This window comes from Bubalus bubalis, chromosome 9, assembly GCF_019923935.1.
Source record: "Bubalus bubalis isolate 160015118507 breed Murrah chromosome 9, NDDB_SH_1, whole genome shotgun sequence".
Lineage (NCBI taxonomy): Eukaryota > Metazoa > Chordata > Mammalia > Artiodactyla > Bovidae > Bubalus > Bubalus bubalis.
In genome coordinates, this window is record NC_059165.1 from 15,366,092 (window position 1) to 15,382,411 (window position 16,320).

At 38.6% G+C, this 16,320-nt stretch overlaps 1 protein-coding gene across 3 annotated transcripts in view; it reads left to right on the forward strand.

Moving 5' to 3' along the window:
• The window catches only part of ELL2 (elongation factor for RNA polymerase II 2), a 74,461-nt gene that overhangs the window by 30,454 nt on the left and 27,687 nt on the right, over positions 1-16,320 (forward strand). For 2 of the 3 annotated variants that reach the window (XM_025292208.3, XM_044948535.2), the window contains one exon: positions 12,755-12,876. In XM_025292208.3, the coding sequence (XP_025147993.2) occupies positions 12,755-12,876 (122 nt within the window). Of the gene's footprint in view, positions 1-12,754; positions 12,877-16,320 lie in introns of those variants that run through there. The other variant, XM_044948536.2, reaches the window with a different exon arrangement.

The following is a 16,320-nucleotide window of genomic DNA, read 5'->3' on the forward strand; positions in this document are numbered from 1 at the left end:
AGATAGGAGCAAAGAAAGCTCTTGTATGATAGCTAGTGGGAAGGTATGTATATGAGTGCAGATTTTGAAATTCTTATTGTTTGTTAAACCATTTCTTTAGTCATGTCTCCAAACTAAAGTCAAAACACATAGATCAAAGTCTTATAATCTTCACACTTAGCAAAGTTTTTGGCACATGGAAAATGCCTACTAAGTGATAAATTCAATTTTTAAAAATCACTAGCTTCTCTAAGCACTAACAATTAGGAATTTCAGTATAAAAATGATCTTGTTAATGGTAGCAAGAAAAAATTATAAAGTAGCAAAGGTTAAAGGTTAAATGTAGTCATGTTATTCTATCTAAAGAGCTGTAATACGTTCCTGATGGGTATAAGAGAATATATAACTGATAAATGGCAAGACTGTCTGTCCATAAATTTAGGTTAGAAGCTTTTGAAGTTGTCGTTTCTTCTTCCTAATTAATAATAAGATGTCATATATATCATGATACTAATTTTAAAAACAAATGTGCTATGTGTGTGCTCAGTTGTATCCAACTCTTTGTAACCCCCCTGGACTATAGCCCACCAGGCTCCTCTGTCCATGGGATTCTCCAGGCAAGAATACTGGAGTGGGTTGCCATTCCCTTCTCCAGGGGGTCTTCCTGACCCAAGGATCGAACCCGCATCTCCTGCCTCTCCTCCATTGGCAGGCAGATTCTTTACTGCTCAGCCACCTGGGAAGGTTTAAAAATAAGTACACAAATGCAAATATAAACCTACAAAAAATTTGAAATGCTGTACACCAAAATGTCATTGCTTTACTAATTGCTCTTCTAATGAGATAGATGTGTTTATCTATATTTCCTAATTTTTATATAAGCATAAAATAAATATTTAGAGATGCTGAGCTTAAATGTGTCAGGAATCTAGGAGAAAGCCTGAATAGTCAAGGTTTAAAAAAAAGTTGACAAGGAAAAGAGACAGCATGTTTCAAAGTTATCTGTACCTAGACACCACCTGAATATCTTTCTAGTCAACTACTTAATGAGTTGCTTTGTCATCTATCAGTTGAGAAAGAAAGTTTTCTCCCGTCTGTGATCTTTCTCACCAGGGAAAGGAAGGTAAAGGCGGAGTGGCTAGTATTATCAAGAGCATGGGACAGAGGCCACTCTTCTTACTGAATTAACAGCAAGCATTTTGGAACAGTGGTGTTGTGGAGTCCTGGCAGTGGCTCCAGTCTAGAAAGAATAGATTATGGGGATGAAAAGCAGTAGTCAGCTGAATTTCAAAAGATAAGATTCTTAGGGAACTTCAGGCACTAAAACTCAGAATGTAATAGAGAACCTATTAAAGATAACTAAATTGGGCCCACAGTATTGAAAGGTTAGTACTTAATTAAGCAGCCATAGGAAAAGGGCAATCTTTTATAGAACTTAAAAAGTTTACAGTGTCTAATAATCACTCAGTAAGTTATCTTATTTTAAGAGTGAGAATATAAGGTATAGCCATATTTATGAATGTAGTAGTACTCTACTAATCGACACTAAAAAATTCTTCCTTAATAATAACCAGAATGCTTTTTTAGTTTTCTCTTAATCTGTTTGTATTGGTAATTCATTAAAATCAGTTTTCACAGATTTGGAAGGAGGAACAGAACTTGAGGCGTTCCATTTCCACCAAACAATAGGACGATGCTGACATATTTCCACAGCTATTTAAATGTTTTATATTTGGCTGTAAAGAAAAGTTCCAACCAGAGATGCTTGGTGTTTTGTTTTACTTTTTCAGGAAGATAGTGTTCTGTTCCTTCCTTTGAGAATTTGAAAAATAAAAAAGATAATTGTGAATCCATGATTAATTTTGGATAAAGTCTTAAACTTTACAATTTCAGATTCTGTAAAAAATTATATATATATATATATATATATTTTTTTTTTTTTTTTTTTTCAAAAAATGTATAAGGCAATTGAGTCATAAGCCAAATGTCTCCTGAAGCCTACTGATAATGGTTATCTTTTTTAAGGGGCAATGCTTGGAATCATTGTCAAGAGGATAAAATGTTTTACTACCTCATATAATTTCTTTATTCTAGAGGGACCTGTGTTATCTGCCTCCTAACAGAATCAAATAACTATCTAAAATATAATCAACAGTTTTATGATATGAATTACTAAAATACAGTAATTACCTTAGGTGTCCATATGTAAAATATCTTAGCTCTTTCTTTGCCAACATATCTTTCTCTATTTGAAGGGACAGTTTTGATGGCTTTACCAATGGCCCAGGCATACCATCCATAGAAATGAATCATTTTAGTCCTGTGTTTCTTATAATAATAAATCAATTGATCTAAGAGCCTTGACAGGCCCTCTTATTTGCATGACCTGCCAAGTCTCTTAGAAATCAGAATTGCAGTTTCTAATTTAGTTCTTGATGCACTGTGCATATCAGTAGCTTTATACATGTAAAATCAGAAATAGTTTTACTTCTTGAAGGCTTGAAGGAAATTTTAGCAAGTGAATTTGATTTATGAAAACAATAGAAATAAATTTTATGAAATGGACTCTACCTTAGGAATATATTTTCAAGGTAGATTTTAGCAAGAGACCTTTAAAAATTAAAATAAATTTTATTCATTTTTCAAGACTACCTATATAGTTTTGACATACCAAAAAAAAAAAAAAAAACCCACAAACTTTAAAATACTGGTCACATTTATGAAGACTGAATGCTTTAAAATCATGAAATTGTGATTCTCATGAGAACTCTTAATTCTGTTTTGTTTTTTCAGTGCACTGTAGCTAGTATCTGGGGTCCTGAAGGCAGCATTTTATTTTATTTTTTAATGGATAGGGCACTTGGGAAGCAGTGTTTGCTACCGTTCTAGAGTAATACCTTCTAGAGTAATTGCAGGTGTTTGTAATTTTTCAGCCTTTCATGGACACCTGTTGTGGCTGATTCATTCTTGTACCTTATCTCTGTGTATGTTGAGTTTGGAACAACTAGAAATATTGATAGTCTTTTGGGTTGTTTGTTTTCCCAGATAGCTTCTTTGGCTTTTATTTAAGCTAACACTTAAATTTTGACCTTGAAGGTTTCTAGCCCCTTACTTTTGCAAATACCAAGAATTCAGAATAAGTATTATCAACTTTTGATTATCCCCAGGGTGCCTGTTATCAGTCCATTACCATTTTATAATTACTTTAAAAATCAAACACATCACTGTTGCTGAGGGAAACGTGTGTGCACATGAATCTAACAGGCCGAAATCAGAGTGGGAGCTCTCCAATACTGTCTTTATGTCATCAGAGCAAACACTCTGGGGCATATGCTGTATGTTGGACATTGTACCAAGCCCTTTAGATGAGCTATCTCTTTAAACTCCAACAATCTTACGAGGTGAATAGTATCATTACCCAAAGGGAAACAGAATTAGTGAGGTTAAGTTGCTTGCCCAAGGTAACGCAGATGGTAGATTCCAGAGCCACATTGGAAACTGGGCATGGTTGCTCCAGATTCTAGCATATGTAATCTGACATACTAGATGTGGTCTGCTTGCCCTGTACCCTTGTCATCTGTGTGTAAAGGAGAAGTGCTCAGGTTGCCTCTTCTCAAACCATTGAATTTTATCCACCTTAGAACTGGAAATGCAAAGAGACCCAATAGTAAAGAAAGCATTTTTAAAAGGAAAGTGAATAAGGCAGAAGGACACTATTTCTGCCTTTGGTATCCTTCAAATATTTGCCTCTAATTCTCATCAAGAAATGACACATAAGAGATCATACTTGTACACAGTCTTTTGTAACTGTCATTTAAGATGTGGCTAAAGTATAATTAATAAAATATCCCCTGACTATTGCACATCTTGCTGTTTCTCTTCCCTTAGCACAGAGCCTGGATTTGTGTCCTTGATCCCCAGAGCCTGCCTGGGTTCTGTGATGTTACCAACTTGGCTGCCTCAGCAGTCCCAGTCCCTCAGCACCCTTTCCTCAACCAGAGTGGCACTATTTGTAGTACATGGTGGGTTCCCCACAAGATTTATTTTGAAGAAAGCATTCTGTAGCTTTAATTTGTTTTTAAATATGTTGATGTTGAAAAATAGAAAATTAAGAATTGAATTTCTTTTTAAATCTATGGAAATATTTTTTAGACTTAAATACCATTTATGTTATTGAACTGATAAGTTTTCACGGCAACATTGAATAAGCTGGAAAAACCATGTGTTTTGCAAAATCTAGAGCCTGGGCCACTTTTAGCAACTTGTTTTAATCTTGAGTGTTCACATCTGCCAAGTCGCCGTCTCCCCCTACGTTTACACAACCATTGCTGACTGCCATACATGACTTCTGTTCCACCCATGTTTTACCAGCAGTGCCTCCTGGCATATTTCAGAAAGCTTTCTTCAAGACTTCAGGAGAACAAGGAGAGAAGATTAGCAATGAATTTGGAAACTGACATTCATATCAAAGATTGTTTTTCCTTGTAGAAATCAGGTTTGGGCTTTGTTTCTGAGAAACAAGCCATTTTTTAAAAAAACAAAATTCTGCTTCCTACTTGACCAGGAGAATTGCTAAGTTTAAAATTATTTAGTGTGGTTTCCCTAAGTCCTTTAAAATGCAAAGAGGTCTTAAAGATGCTAGATCATATTTTCAAATGGAATTTCATAAGGCCAGAGTATCATGTGAATATTTTAATAAAGAAGATAATTTTTTTAAAAAAGAAAAATGTATATTATAAATTTAAGTTCTACAAACTCAGGTAACCACTTGACCTAGGCTTGGGGCTAAACATAGCACAAGGAGGTAAGAAACTTTTTCATCTTGACGTTTGTACCACACAGTGCCTGCTGTTTGCTGTTCGTTTGTTTGTTTCTTCATTTTGCTATTTATTTTTGCCTGCTCTGGTTTTCCATTGACTCTTTTAAGTGATCTATTTCAGATATAGATCTAATTTTTTAGTATTCCTGGCAAAAGTCTTCTTCAGAGTGCATTTAATCTAGTTCTAAGTTTCTTCAGATGGATCCAACAAATATTTATTAGGTATCTATTATGTTCTGATATGTGTGAAAGTAAGACCATGGTCCTTGCCCCCCCAAAAAACTCTTGGTCTAATAGGAAGGAAGACATATGAAGTGCTCAGCACGCAGTACAGTGAGGGCAGCAGGAGAGGCGAGCCCAGGGGGCTGTGGGGCCAGAAAAGGGAACCTGTTTCCCTGGGGAAGGAAAGGCTCCTGAACTGAGGGTAGATAAAGGGTAAGTTAGCACAGGTCAAGACAGAAATGGGGACGTCAAGTACAAGGTGGAGAGTGAGGCCCAGGTCTGTTGGGAAGGAGCTGCAAGTGTCCTTCCAGTTCAGGAGCTTACTTCCACAACAGATCAGTAGAAGGAACCATACAGAAATTATGACGCTTGGGATTGACATGGTCACACTGGCATTTTATGAAACTGATTTTGGCAGCTGAATGATTAGAGGATGGGATCAAGAAAAGACAAAAAGTGGAGGCCAGATCACAAGATGTCCAAGCAGGTGATATTGAGCCCAAACAGAGGAAGGGCACGAGAACATACATTGAGAGAGAATTTGGGGAGTAAAGGCAGTAGGCCTTGCGTCTGGATGCCGAAGGGTGTGCGGTGGTGTGGGGGGAATGAAGAGCCAAAGTTGACTCCCCAGGATGCCAGTAACCTCAGTAAAATAGATGACTAGTAGTTTATTAACTAGGAGATAGATTATGTGACAGTGTGGGCAGACTTAGGAGTAGGATAAGAATTCTTTCCTATAGAAGCATTGATGCTGTGGAATATATTTAAATTTCAGAAGGGAATGGTTAATAAAATGAAAAGCAATTTTAGGATAAGGATTATGAAACTGAACACGAAGTTTTAGTTTTTGCCACCACAGAGGCAATATGGATTAGCCCAGCTATGAAATTTGAACAAACTTCTCAGATTCTCTTGGTGGCTCTGTCACTTTTCTTCTAAAAGCTATTCTGGCATTTAGGTCAATTTTGCAGTCCTTTTTAAATACAGATTTTCTGTTCCCTCATACTCCATAGTCTGTATACTTTTCCCTGGTTCTCTAGTATCTGCTATTTGCATCTTGCCCTTGCCACTGACCTTCCCCCCTTTTCCTGGAAATACCCAGCTACCAACCAACTACCCCCAACCACCTGGGCCCTTCTCAATAATTTTTGGCCATGAGGCTACAAAATGAGTCATAACAAAACCCATTTTGAAGCCCCTTTTTAGCTGGTGAAACCAGCATTGGTCAACTGTATTTTCATGTGCTTAGCAGATTTACATTAAGGTACTCATCATCATATCCAAGAATAAATATACAAACATAAATATATACATATGAGTATATATATACACATATATGTATATGTGTGTACACACACACACTCTCTCTAACAACTCCATTCTTCCAGGGGAAAATGCCTTGGCAACAACCTTGATATTTCTTTCATTCCTCACAGTATGTCTAGGAATCCTGCCATCTCTACCTACAAATTATATCTTGAATCCCTCTACTTCTCTCCATCTCCTGGTCGAAGTAATCATTATCTCTTCTGAATTTCTGTACATAAGTGCCCAATGGCAGGGATCATTGTGGTTTTATTCATTAATGTGTCAGAGAAACCTAGAGTAGTGCCTAACACAGTAGGCTGGCAGTTAATATTTGTGAAATACATGAAATAAATGAACAAATCAGTCAGTGCCATCTTACTGGATAGACCAACATTTAGAAGGCTGGTTTTATATTAAAGAGAAACCTTATTAAAAGAGCCAAAAATTACTCAAGGAAGTTTTTATTCAGTTTTAGTGATACAGCAACTTGGGTGTATTTGACTGTCAAAAATTAACACTTTACTTCTGTAGATGGTATTGCTTACTTGTAACCAATTGAAATTAATTTTTGATATGTTGTCATCAATAATGTTTTCCCCAAAAACAGCCATAAGTTTAAAAGAATATATTAGGGGTGAGAATGTAGTTTCAAAGGAAACTACAGTAGTACTGACTACTGTACCCTTCCAACGCGATGTGTTTAAGTCCTAATATGGGATTTAAGGAACTATATGAAGAAGAATAGAAAAGGCTAGTCTACGTTTACTTTAATACTGTACATCTTGCTACAGAGGAAGAATGCAAGGAAATAAATGGACTTACTTGGTCCTGAATTATTCATATTAATTGGTATATGGCCTGAATTTTTTTTTAAATAACTGCCAACATTTCCGATTGTGCAGATAAATTTAGCATTTTGCACTACTCTCAGTAAAGCCTCTATCATGTGGAAGTTTCAGATGTTTGTAATATGTATGGGATCCACTCCACTCCCTGTCATTCCTTGTCAGTGGGAACATTCATCTCTTACTGATTGCTCTAATACCTAAACTTTTTCTACTGCCAGTGAAAGATCCCCTCCCTACTCCCCCACCCCCACCTCAGCATTGGTTTCTACATCTGGACTGATCTGAGAAGCTTTTTTTCTTCCCTAAACCCATAATGTTAGGCCTAAAGTTATAACTGCAGCTCTAGTTTGAAAAATAGGACTTTGTGGCTTTCAGGTTGAGGTTTCTATTTTCTGTTCTGATTCTAGGTTTATTCTGCCCCTAAACTCTGGAACCTTACCAGTACCATGCAAATACATTTCTCTAGCTAAACTGAATTTTCCAGATTATTAGGCAATTACAGAATCATTAAGAGTCAGGAAAGGATTTGAGAACAACAGAGAATTCTAATGTTTAAATGTTCGTAGCAATTTTTGTATCCAAACTAAGATATATAGTTTATATATAGTAAAATAATAGCTATTTTAGTCCAATAATATTAAGAGACAAGCTGACCTCCTAAGATACTATAGGAATGGAGGGAAGTGGGTTCTGAGGCCATAAAACCTGGGAAATTGCTATTCAGAGTGAAAGGACCTAGTTTAAAGTAAATGATTTTGTTTAAGCTGGCATTTCCCAAATTTATTTGAGGATAGAACCTTTTTCATATAAGGAAATTTCAACATTGGTGGAAAGAAAGCAGACACTTCAGTTCTCGCTGTGGCTGAGGCTTTATTCACCATTTTTATTTATCTAGCAAATACATATGGAGTGACTGCTTTTTGCTACATACTATTCAAGATGCTGACAATACCTGGAACAAACCAGACAAAAGCCCGTGGCCATCTAAGGATTAGAAGGCCTAGCCAGGGGACAAAGACAATAAGCAAAATTAAGTAGTATAGGTACTAAGTACTTTAGACAAACGTGGGGCCAGTCAGGAGTACAAGGGTTACAATTTTAAATAGAAATGTAACCTTGAGCAAGTCACTTAGCTTCTTTCTGCTCCAAATCTGTAGGATGAAGCCACTTAACTAAATCATCTCCAAGGCCCTGCCAGCAGGTCTGCTTTAAGGACCAAGAGTTGTCATAATCAAGCTGTGGTATTGCTGGGTCATGAACATCTCACTGAGCATTTGCAGTTACCTTAGTAGAAAAGCCTGATAAAAGTTATAGAATTGCTGCCAAATAAAAGCTTATGTAAACCTAAATAATTTGTAATACCCACAACAGAACAAAGCATTTGTATTAAATAAATGGGAAAAAAACACCTTGTTGGTTCTATTTTTAATCTAGTATGTACCTCAGTCCAGTCCAGTGAAGAAACCTCTGCAGTAAAATTACCAATGGCTTTTAAGCAGATACTAGCATGCCCGTATGAGAAATTTGCAGCAGTACACGTACTGCGCTTCTGCCCTTATATCCTTTTGTAAAACAGAGGTCTGTGACTCGATGTTGAAATGACCTTTCAGACAGTATTCGAGTGCCACATGCCTGAACTTGTGTCTCAGAGTAATTAGAAGCTTTGACTTACACATCTTGGCATACAGTGTTTATGTTAATTATAAATGTCTGAAAGTTTCCTGAAACTTTGTCTTCATAGCTTTTTATCAAAGACAGCCTGGCGTTTGGGAGGAGGGTTGTGGATTGTGGTCCTAAGCCTTTGATTTTCAGCCTCTCATATTTGGAATGAAAATTAAAATCTACTTTTCAACTTACCCAGATCACGGTAGTATATTTTTATATTCTTCATTGTGAATAAGAAACTGTTTGGAATCAGAGTCTTTGATACTTTTAAAATAACATTTCACTCTTAAGGCATTAGCTAAAAATTTCAAGTAGACCATGGGTCCCTAAAGTTCTAAAAGTTCTAAGTCAGTATTCCCACTGACTTATAGGAAAAGCTCAAAATAATATAATTAAAATTGAGAAGTTCCTATCATACATAGGGATGCTCTTCCAAAATTGTTTCTAAATCAGACCTTGGAATTTCTTTTCCCATGGTGATTAGCCCTGTCTTCAAAAGCCGATCCTAGGCCCAACAATAACAGTCATTTTCATCTCCCCCTAGTCATAGTCCATAACCCAAAGCCCAGTTTATAAGAAAATGCTTCATAATCATTCTGGAAGAAAAGACTGACTCGTACTTCACTATCTAAATAAGCTATGGAGTAGGTTCCTGTATATTAGAGAGAGAAGTAATGAGTATCCCCAAGTTCCTCTGAAGTCTAGTCTCTGAAATGGCCCTGGATCAGACAAGGACTCCGATCCCACTTTAGCTGTGGCCCTCAGCAGTCCCACGGGTTCTGGTCCACTCTGAGGCCCCCATAGTTTAGTTCTGACGCGCCCCACTCCGTCGCCCCTCCTGCCTGCTCTAGTTGCCATACACAACCTGCTCTTTCCATTAAGCCTTTGCCCAAGAAGCCAAACTGTTAGGCACATTTACCATTATAAAATAAGTACTCTTATCATTAAATAAATAAGTACATTTACCAGTATAAAAATAATTACTCTTTGTACATACATTTCACTCCTAATATATTCAGATATTGATGCACATAAAATTTATATCTGATTTGTACCATCTCCTTCAGGAAATAAGATATACTAAATCTACAGACTGTACAGTGTAGACTTCTGAAATTTTAAAGATAAGAAAATTGCATGGTTGACATCTTGCTCTTAGATATTTTATAAGAAAAGCCTGGGAAGAGCATAGCAACCCACTCCAGTGGGTTCTCCAGATTGCCTGGAGAATCCCATGGACAGAGGAGCCTGGTGGACAACAGTTCGTGGGGTCACACAGAGCGGGACACAACTGAACAACTTAACACGCACGTACCATCTGCATTGCTCCTGCTCTGAAAACCACCTAGGAAAAGTGATGTAGAAACTCAGTTGTGGAAACTCTGTGACAACTCATCATTCCTTAACCTCCAACTCCACCCCAGCTCCTCAGCTGGAGAAAAATACCATGATATGCCCCCAGGATGCCCCTCAGAAATATGATCTGCCCTGACACCTGCCCCTGCTCCTGTGTGCACACTGCTCCCGTACACGCCAGAGGGTGGGGCAGCAGGCCGGAGGGAGCTTTGAGAAGCCCTGCTGTCATTCTCCATTCTCCATACCTCCTTTTTTTTTCTTTAATGGGTACTTTGATTTCTTTAAAGATACCATTTTCCCCTCTAATTCTTCATTAATTATCAAAAGTCAATGAAGTCAGAATTCTCTTCTTTTCTAAGAGACTAACCTACCTCTGTCTCTGATCCATAACTTCTCAGTGTCAGCCTTACTAACGTGTTAGAGACTGCGTGATTCATTGTTGGGGGGCTGTCCTGCACACTGTAATGTGTTGGGCGACATCCCTGGCATCCAAGAGATGACAGGAGCAACCTGTCACACCCAGTGTCCCCTGGGGGGGGGTGGGGCGCGAAACTGCCCCTTGGCGAAAACTGCTCTCCTGATCCCTGTGGCGGACAAGCTTCCAAACACTTTAATGGGTTCATAGCGTAGGTTGTATATTTTTTTAACTTTGTTTCTTTTTAACCTGATTCTTTCCTATTCTGTTCATTGTCATATTTCTTAAATGACTATAGCATTTTTTTTTCTATCTGATATTCTTTTAAAGAATAAGAAAGCTTTCTATGCCCACCATCAGGCCAGACCTTAATGCTTTGAGTGGTGTGCACAGCAATTAATTCATGCAAGCTATATTTCTGTTATTAAACCCTACAAGTTTACACAAAGACTTTCTGTGTATGTATGTGCTTAAAAATGAAAAAAAAAATGTATAGGAAGAGAATTTTTCACCTTTAGAAGTATAAATGTTACTTAAGAAGAATCACAGTTAAGATGATAAGAAAGGAAAAGCCATGTTGTGTTTAGTAGATGTCTGAACTTAAGGACTCCAGTAATTAAAAGTTTTCAGTGAAAGAATACTGAACATTTATAGAATTTGAGTACAAACTCTAATCACTCCTGAAAAATAGAAAAAAACTGTATGATTCTACTTTTTAAAAATGTAGTTTAGAACCTCCCAAAAGGAACAGTCTTCCATACTCTGATGGGTAAAGTACTTACGCAGTCCCAGACCTGAACCCTGTAAGAAAGAAGACCTCAGGCCTAAACGGAAGCCAGAACCTGGCCTGGAAATCAGTTTACCACTGCTGTGGAAAATCTCCCCAAGCAGGTTCTCCAGATCTGCAGGGAGGGTTGAGGGGGAAGGTGAGTGGAGGTTAAGTGAGTCATGGCTGAGGAAGGGAAGTCATTCAAGCATTCATACCTTCATTCCCTGTCCACCTGCTGCTGTCCTAGACCTTAAGGAGGACATACACCTAGCAGCCACTTAGCTCTGAGCCTTACTCTTCCCTTGATGGAAAGGGAAGATTTGGGGGAGAAGAAAGAGAATTAGAAAACACTTTCTCCCTCCTCGCTTGTCTACTAAATTGCCTAGAGTACATATTTGGAGGCTGGAGAGCAGGATTTTACATTCTTTCCAATAAAACCCATTCATTATCACCACCTAACACCATGGTGGCCCCTATATACCCAAGGGAAGAAAGGTCTTGGGAGCTGGGAAGAGTGGTACAGTTGAAAGACAGAAATCTCCAGTCCATGTATTCACAGGTATTTATTAATCCCCCACTATGTGCCAGGAAAACATGCCTGGTACAGGGCCTCAGTAATTGAGAGCAATCCTGTCCCTTTGCTTCTGGGGCCACTCATCTAGGAAAGGAGCCAGGCCTTGAGCCAAGAGCATAGAAGACATCCGCCTGTTCCATAGTTTTGCCTAGGGCTCGGCCTTGGGGGCCTGCAGAATCACCTCTGTGGGCTGCTGATCTTGTTCTGTAAAACAGGAGGAGGAGGAGGAGGGAGAAACACCTACCTGTGTTGTGCTGTGAATGTACTTACGGTATTCACCTTATGCTGCTAGTTACTTACTCTTCAAAAGTAGTACTCCAAGAAGTAAGAATTAAAATGAAATGTGTATGTAATAAGACAGGAAAGGATTGGGATATAGACTGTCTCAGAGACCATCTAAATATCTAGAAGCTATTTAGCAGGGGGTCATGAAGCCACAGGCAGAACCTGTGTGTCTCAGAAGAGGAAGAGCTTTTCAGCAAGTTCACTGATAACTCTTCCATGTGAGATGTAAGCAATTTCTACTTTGAAAAGAAGAGAGTTCCTCTTATAGACTAATTACTGAGCTGACATAATTACTGACACTTTAGAGCAGAAAATTGAAATCAGAGTGTGGTAAGTTATAGGCATGCTTGTCAGATTCCTTGAATGATTCAGTAATTTAAACGGTATAAATGTAAGTGCTCAAGAGGGTTTGGGTAAAAAATGAATGTCATTTGAAAAACAGTAAAGTCAGTCATCAGATCATTCTATAGCATATTTATAATTTGAGGTGTTTCTCTCTTTGTCCCCCTTTTAGCTTGTCAAAATCCCTAAAAATGATCCCCTCAACGAAGTGCATACCTTCAACTTCTATTTGTCAAATGTGGGTAAAGACAACCCTCAGGGCAGCTTTGACTGCATCCAGCAAACTTTCTCCAGGTAAGTGTGTTTCAAGGTATGCTGAAGGGAAAGTAATTTTTCTTTGAGGGTTTTTTTGCTTAAATTAAAGAATAAAACACATAGTAGTCATTCCTTAAATATTTATTGACTTGAATTGCAGACCTCACTTATTTAATTGAGAAATCGTAAGCACATACTATGTGCCAGAAATTATATTTGTCACTGTGGAATGCAATCACAAAAAATTTAAGATTCTTGCCCTCGAGGAATTTTTAAAGTATAGATTTTTTACCTATAGAACATGGTTTATTTTATTTTAATTAAAGACAAGTTTCAGGGGTTTTTAAGTTCTTAATCACTGAATATAAGTAAGTTACAGGGGTCCCCAACCTCCAGGCCACGACCGGGTACCTCTGGTCAGATCAGCCAGCGGCATTAGATTAGAAATAAAATGACAATAAATGTAATGTGCTTGAATCGTCACAGAGCCATCCCCACCCCTACTCCCAACCCCCACTGCCATCTGTGGGAAAACTGTCTTTCACGGAACTGGTCCCTGGTGCCAAAAAGGTTAGAGACCACTGTGGTAGTAACCTCAAGACTCACACTCATGGATAAAGGAGGAAAATACATGTGTCTTATATATGCCCTTCCTCTTTCCCTGTGCAAGGCATGTTGTAAGATAGATTTTTAGAAATCTTTATTCTGCAGCAGAATGGAAACTAGAAATTAACCCCAGGAGAGCAGTCCCTTCTGATTTTAAGGGGAAAATGGAGGGAGGAAGACAAGAACACACACCCATAGCCCAGGGTGCCCGTGGAACTCTTATCCGCTTAGGTCCTCTGTAAACAATAAGCTGCTTGTTTCACTCTTCTTTGCTGTGGTTGTTTCTTATTAAAGAATGGGCCCCTTGAGTGGATAAAGACAAGGCCTTAGAGCCCCCAGCCCCCCGAGAAACACTAACATTGGCCCAAAGTTCCCCAGGGCTGTCCATCCCTGTATCTCCCCTGTAGCACTTGAAGCCATGAGCGCTTCCCATGTGGGGGAGAGAGAGAGCTGTATTCCCAGTGAGCTCAGGAGGCAGAGATACAAAAGACACCACACTGAAAGCACTCTGAGTTTCTCCTCCCATTTAAGGCGACTAAATAAATTTTGCTCTATCTTAACCTGCCGTTTTCCCTGAGTATGTGTTAATTTTGCTTTCTAAAAATTGCTTTCCCCCAAACTTACGCTTTTTGGTATAAGTTGCATGTGTTCCAGGTTATATAGACTTTTCTATACTGTTTACTGTGGTAGCCACCGGCTACATGTGGCTATTTACATTTCAGATGACAAAAGTGAAATAAAAGTTAGTCCTTCACTCATACTAACCACATATTACAGGCTAAATAACCACATGGCTAATGGCTCTCTTGTGGACAGCACATATACAGAACATTTGAAATTGCAGAAAGGTCTGCGGGACAGCACTGTGTTAGATTATAGCATCCCCAAGTAAAAGAGTCCTTGGTGACTGTGTACTTGCACCCTGCCACTTCACAGGTGATTTATCCATGTTACATAGCTGGTTAGTTAGTGGCTGGACTGAATGAGAACTGAGTTCTAACTCCCACCCCGGCGTTCTTTACAGACCACAGGGCATACCAATTTCTAATTGTGCCATCACCTATAATACTTGTCTTCAGCAAATTATTTTTTTCTAGAGAACATTTCAACATCAAATTGAACTCTCTCCAAAATTAGAATTTTACTAAGGAATTTAATTCCCTCTTCAAAACCAGGTCTGTCATCATAGGTAATATGGTTTCTCCCTAACCTCATAAATACCCTGTGTGTTTATTTCTACCTTGCTTGTTTGGAGAAGGATTTAAGGTCACTTTACAAAAGTATCCATGATGGGCCAAACAGAAAAGAAACCATTACCGTGAGAAAATTGTCACAACTCCATTAGTATGATCCAAGTGTGGTAAGAATATACATTGAAATTTGCCCTTATAAAAACAGAAGCGCTCAAACTCTCAGTTCACAACCTGGCAAGAATACCTTTGTATAATCTGGCTGCATCCTTTCTATTCAATTTGATTTTGGTTTTCCGTGGATCTTGTCTCTACTACAGCTGTGCAAGTTCTTCAAGGGCAAGGGTTCTCTTACACCCATTTCCCAGTCTTGAAAGGGTTGGCTGACTCCACAAATAGATGTTCCAAGAATACATATTAACTAGTCTCTTTCTTATCTTTGGTTTAAAATCTCCTTGGGCTTCACTTTTCTTATACGTAAGATGCAAGAACTCTCACAGTCAAAAATTACCTTTTAAAAATTTCTTAACTCTGCCCATTCAGAGTCCTAGTGAAAATATATAATACAGCTCTATAAGTAATGCATATTCAAGTGTAGAAAACAGCTAGAGAAAGACTATAGGAACATTTATACACATGTGACACAGTATTTCAACTTTTAAGGCAACTGAGTTCAAAAGGGATGAGTAGAGAATGTGGGGAATGTCTTCTCGCCCACAGTGTTGACAGCCTATTCTGGTTTCATGTAAACATCTGTTTCTTGACCTTGGATGGTGTAAACTGTTGTTTCATCATGACTGGCAATAGGTTGAGCTTATTCTCACTATGGAAATTACTTAGTAATTAATAAGGGGAGATGCTGAAATTCAAGCTTCCTGCCACCAGCGCGTCATACTGCAGTCTTTTCTTCCTTCCCCTTCTCCCCACTTCCTTCCCTTCCTTTCACTGATTTTTCAGCTCAAGTCGGCCTCATTAAAAAAGAAAATAAAAACAAAAACCCACCTTCCTTGCACTCACCTCTGGGCCCAAAGTCTAGTTCAGTCCCCACCATTCCACTGGATTATGCTCCCCAAAGCGAGCCTTTACCTCCTTGCCCGTAAACCCAGTAGCTGCTTACTGACTATTCTGGACTTGTTGCCTGCATTTTATTCACCCTGTGGACCACCCTGATTCTTGAAGCATTTTATTCCCATGACTTGACACATTGTTCTTCTGATGTCCCTCCACCTCTCTGGCTGTACCTTTGCAGTCTCTCGTGGTCTTATTTTCATCTTCCTATTGGTTATTTTAAATATTAGCGTTATTCACAGTCCAGTCCCTCCTGAGACTGCTCCTTCTTCAAAGTCACCATGTCCAGCACTGAACTCATTTTCTCTCTACCGGCCGTAGTATTCCAGTAATCCCCAGTAGCCCGGGCACACTCTTGAACACCCCACTCCACCCCACCCCCCATGGCTAATCACTGACCAAATCCTGTCAATGCTACCTTCTCCCAGTGTCTGAAATCTATTTACTGTTCTGCATTCACACTGCCCTTACCCTGGCTCAAGCCATCACTTCTTGTCTGTAATCCTTCAATAGCCTCCTGACTGGTCTCCAGCTTTCACAAGAGTGCCCCCTTCCTTTCAATCTGTTCTTCATCCTGATCAACAGTATAAAAGAGATGTTTTCTCTCTCTTGTTTTCAG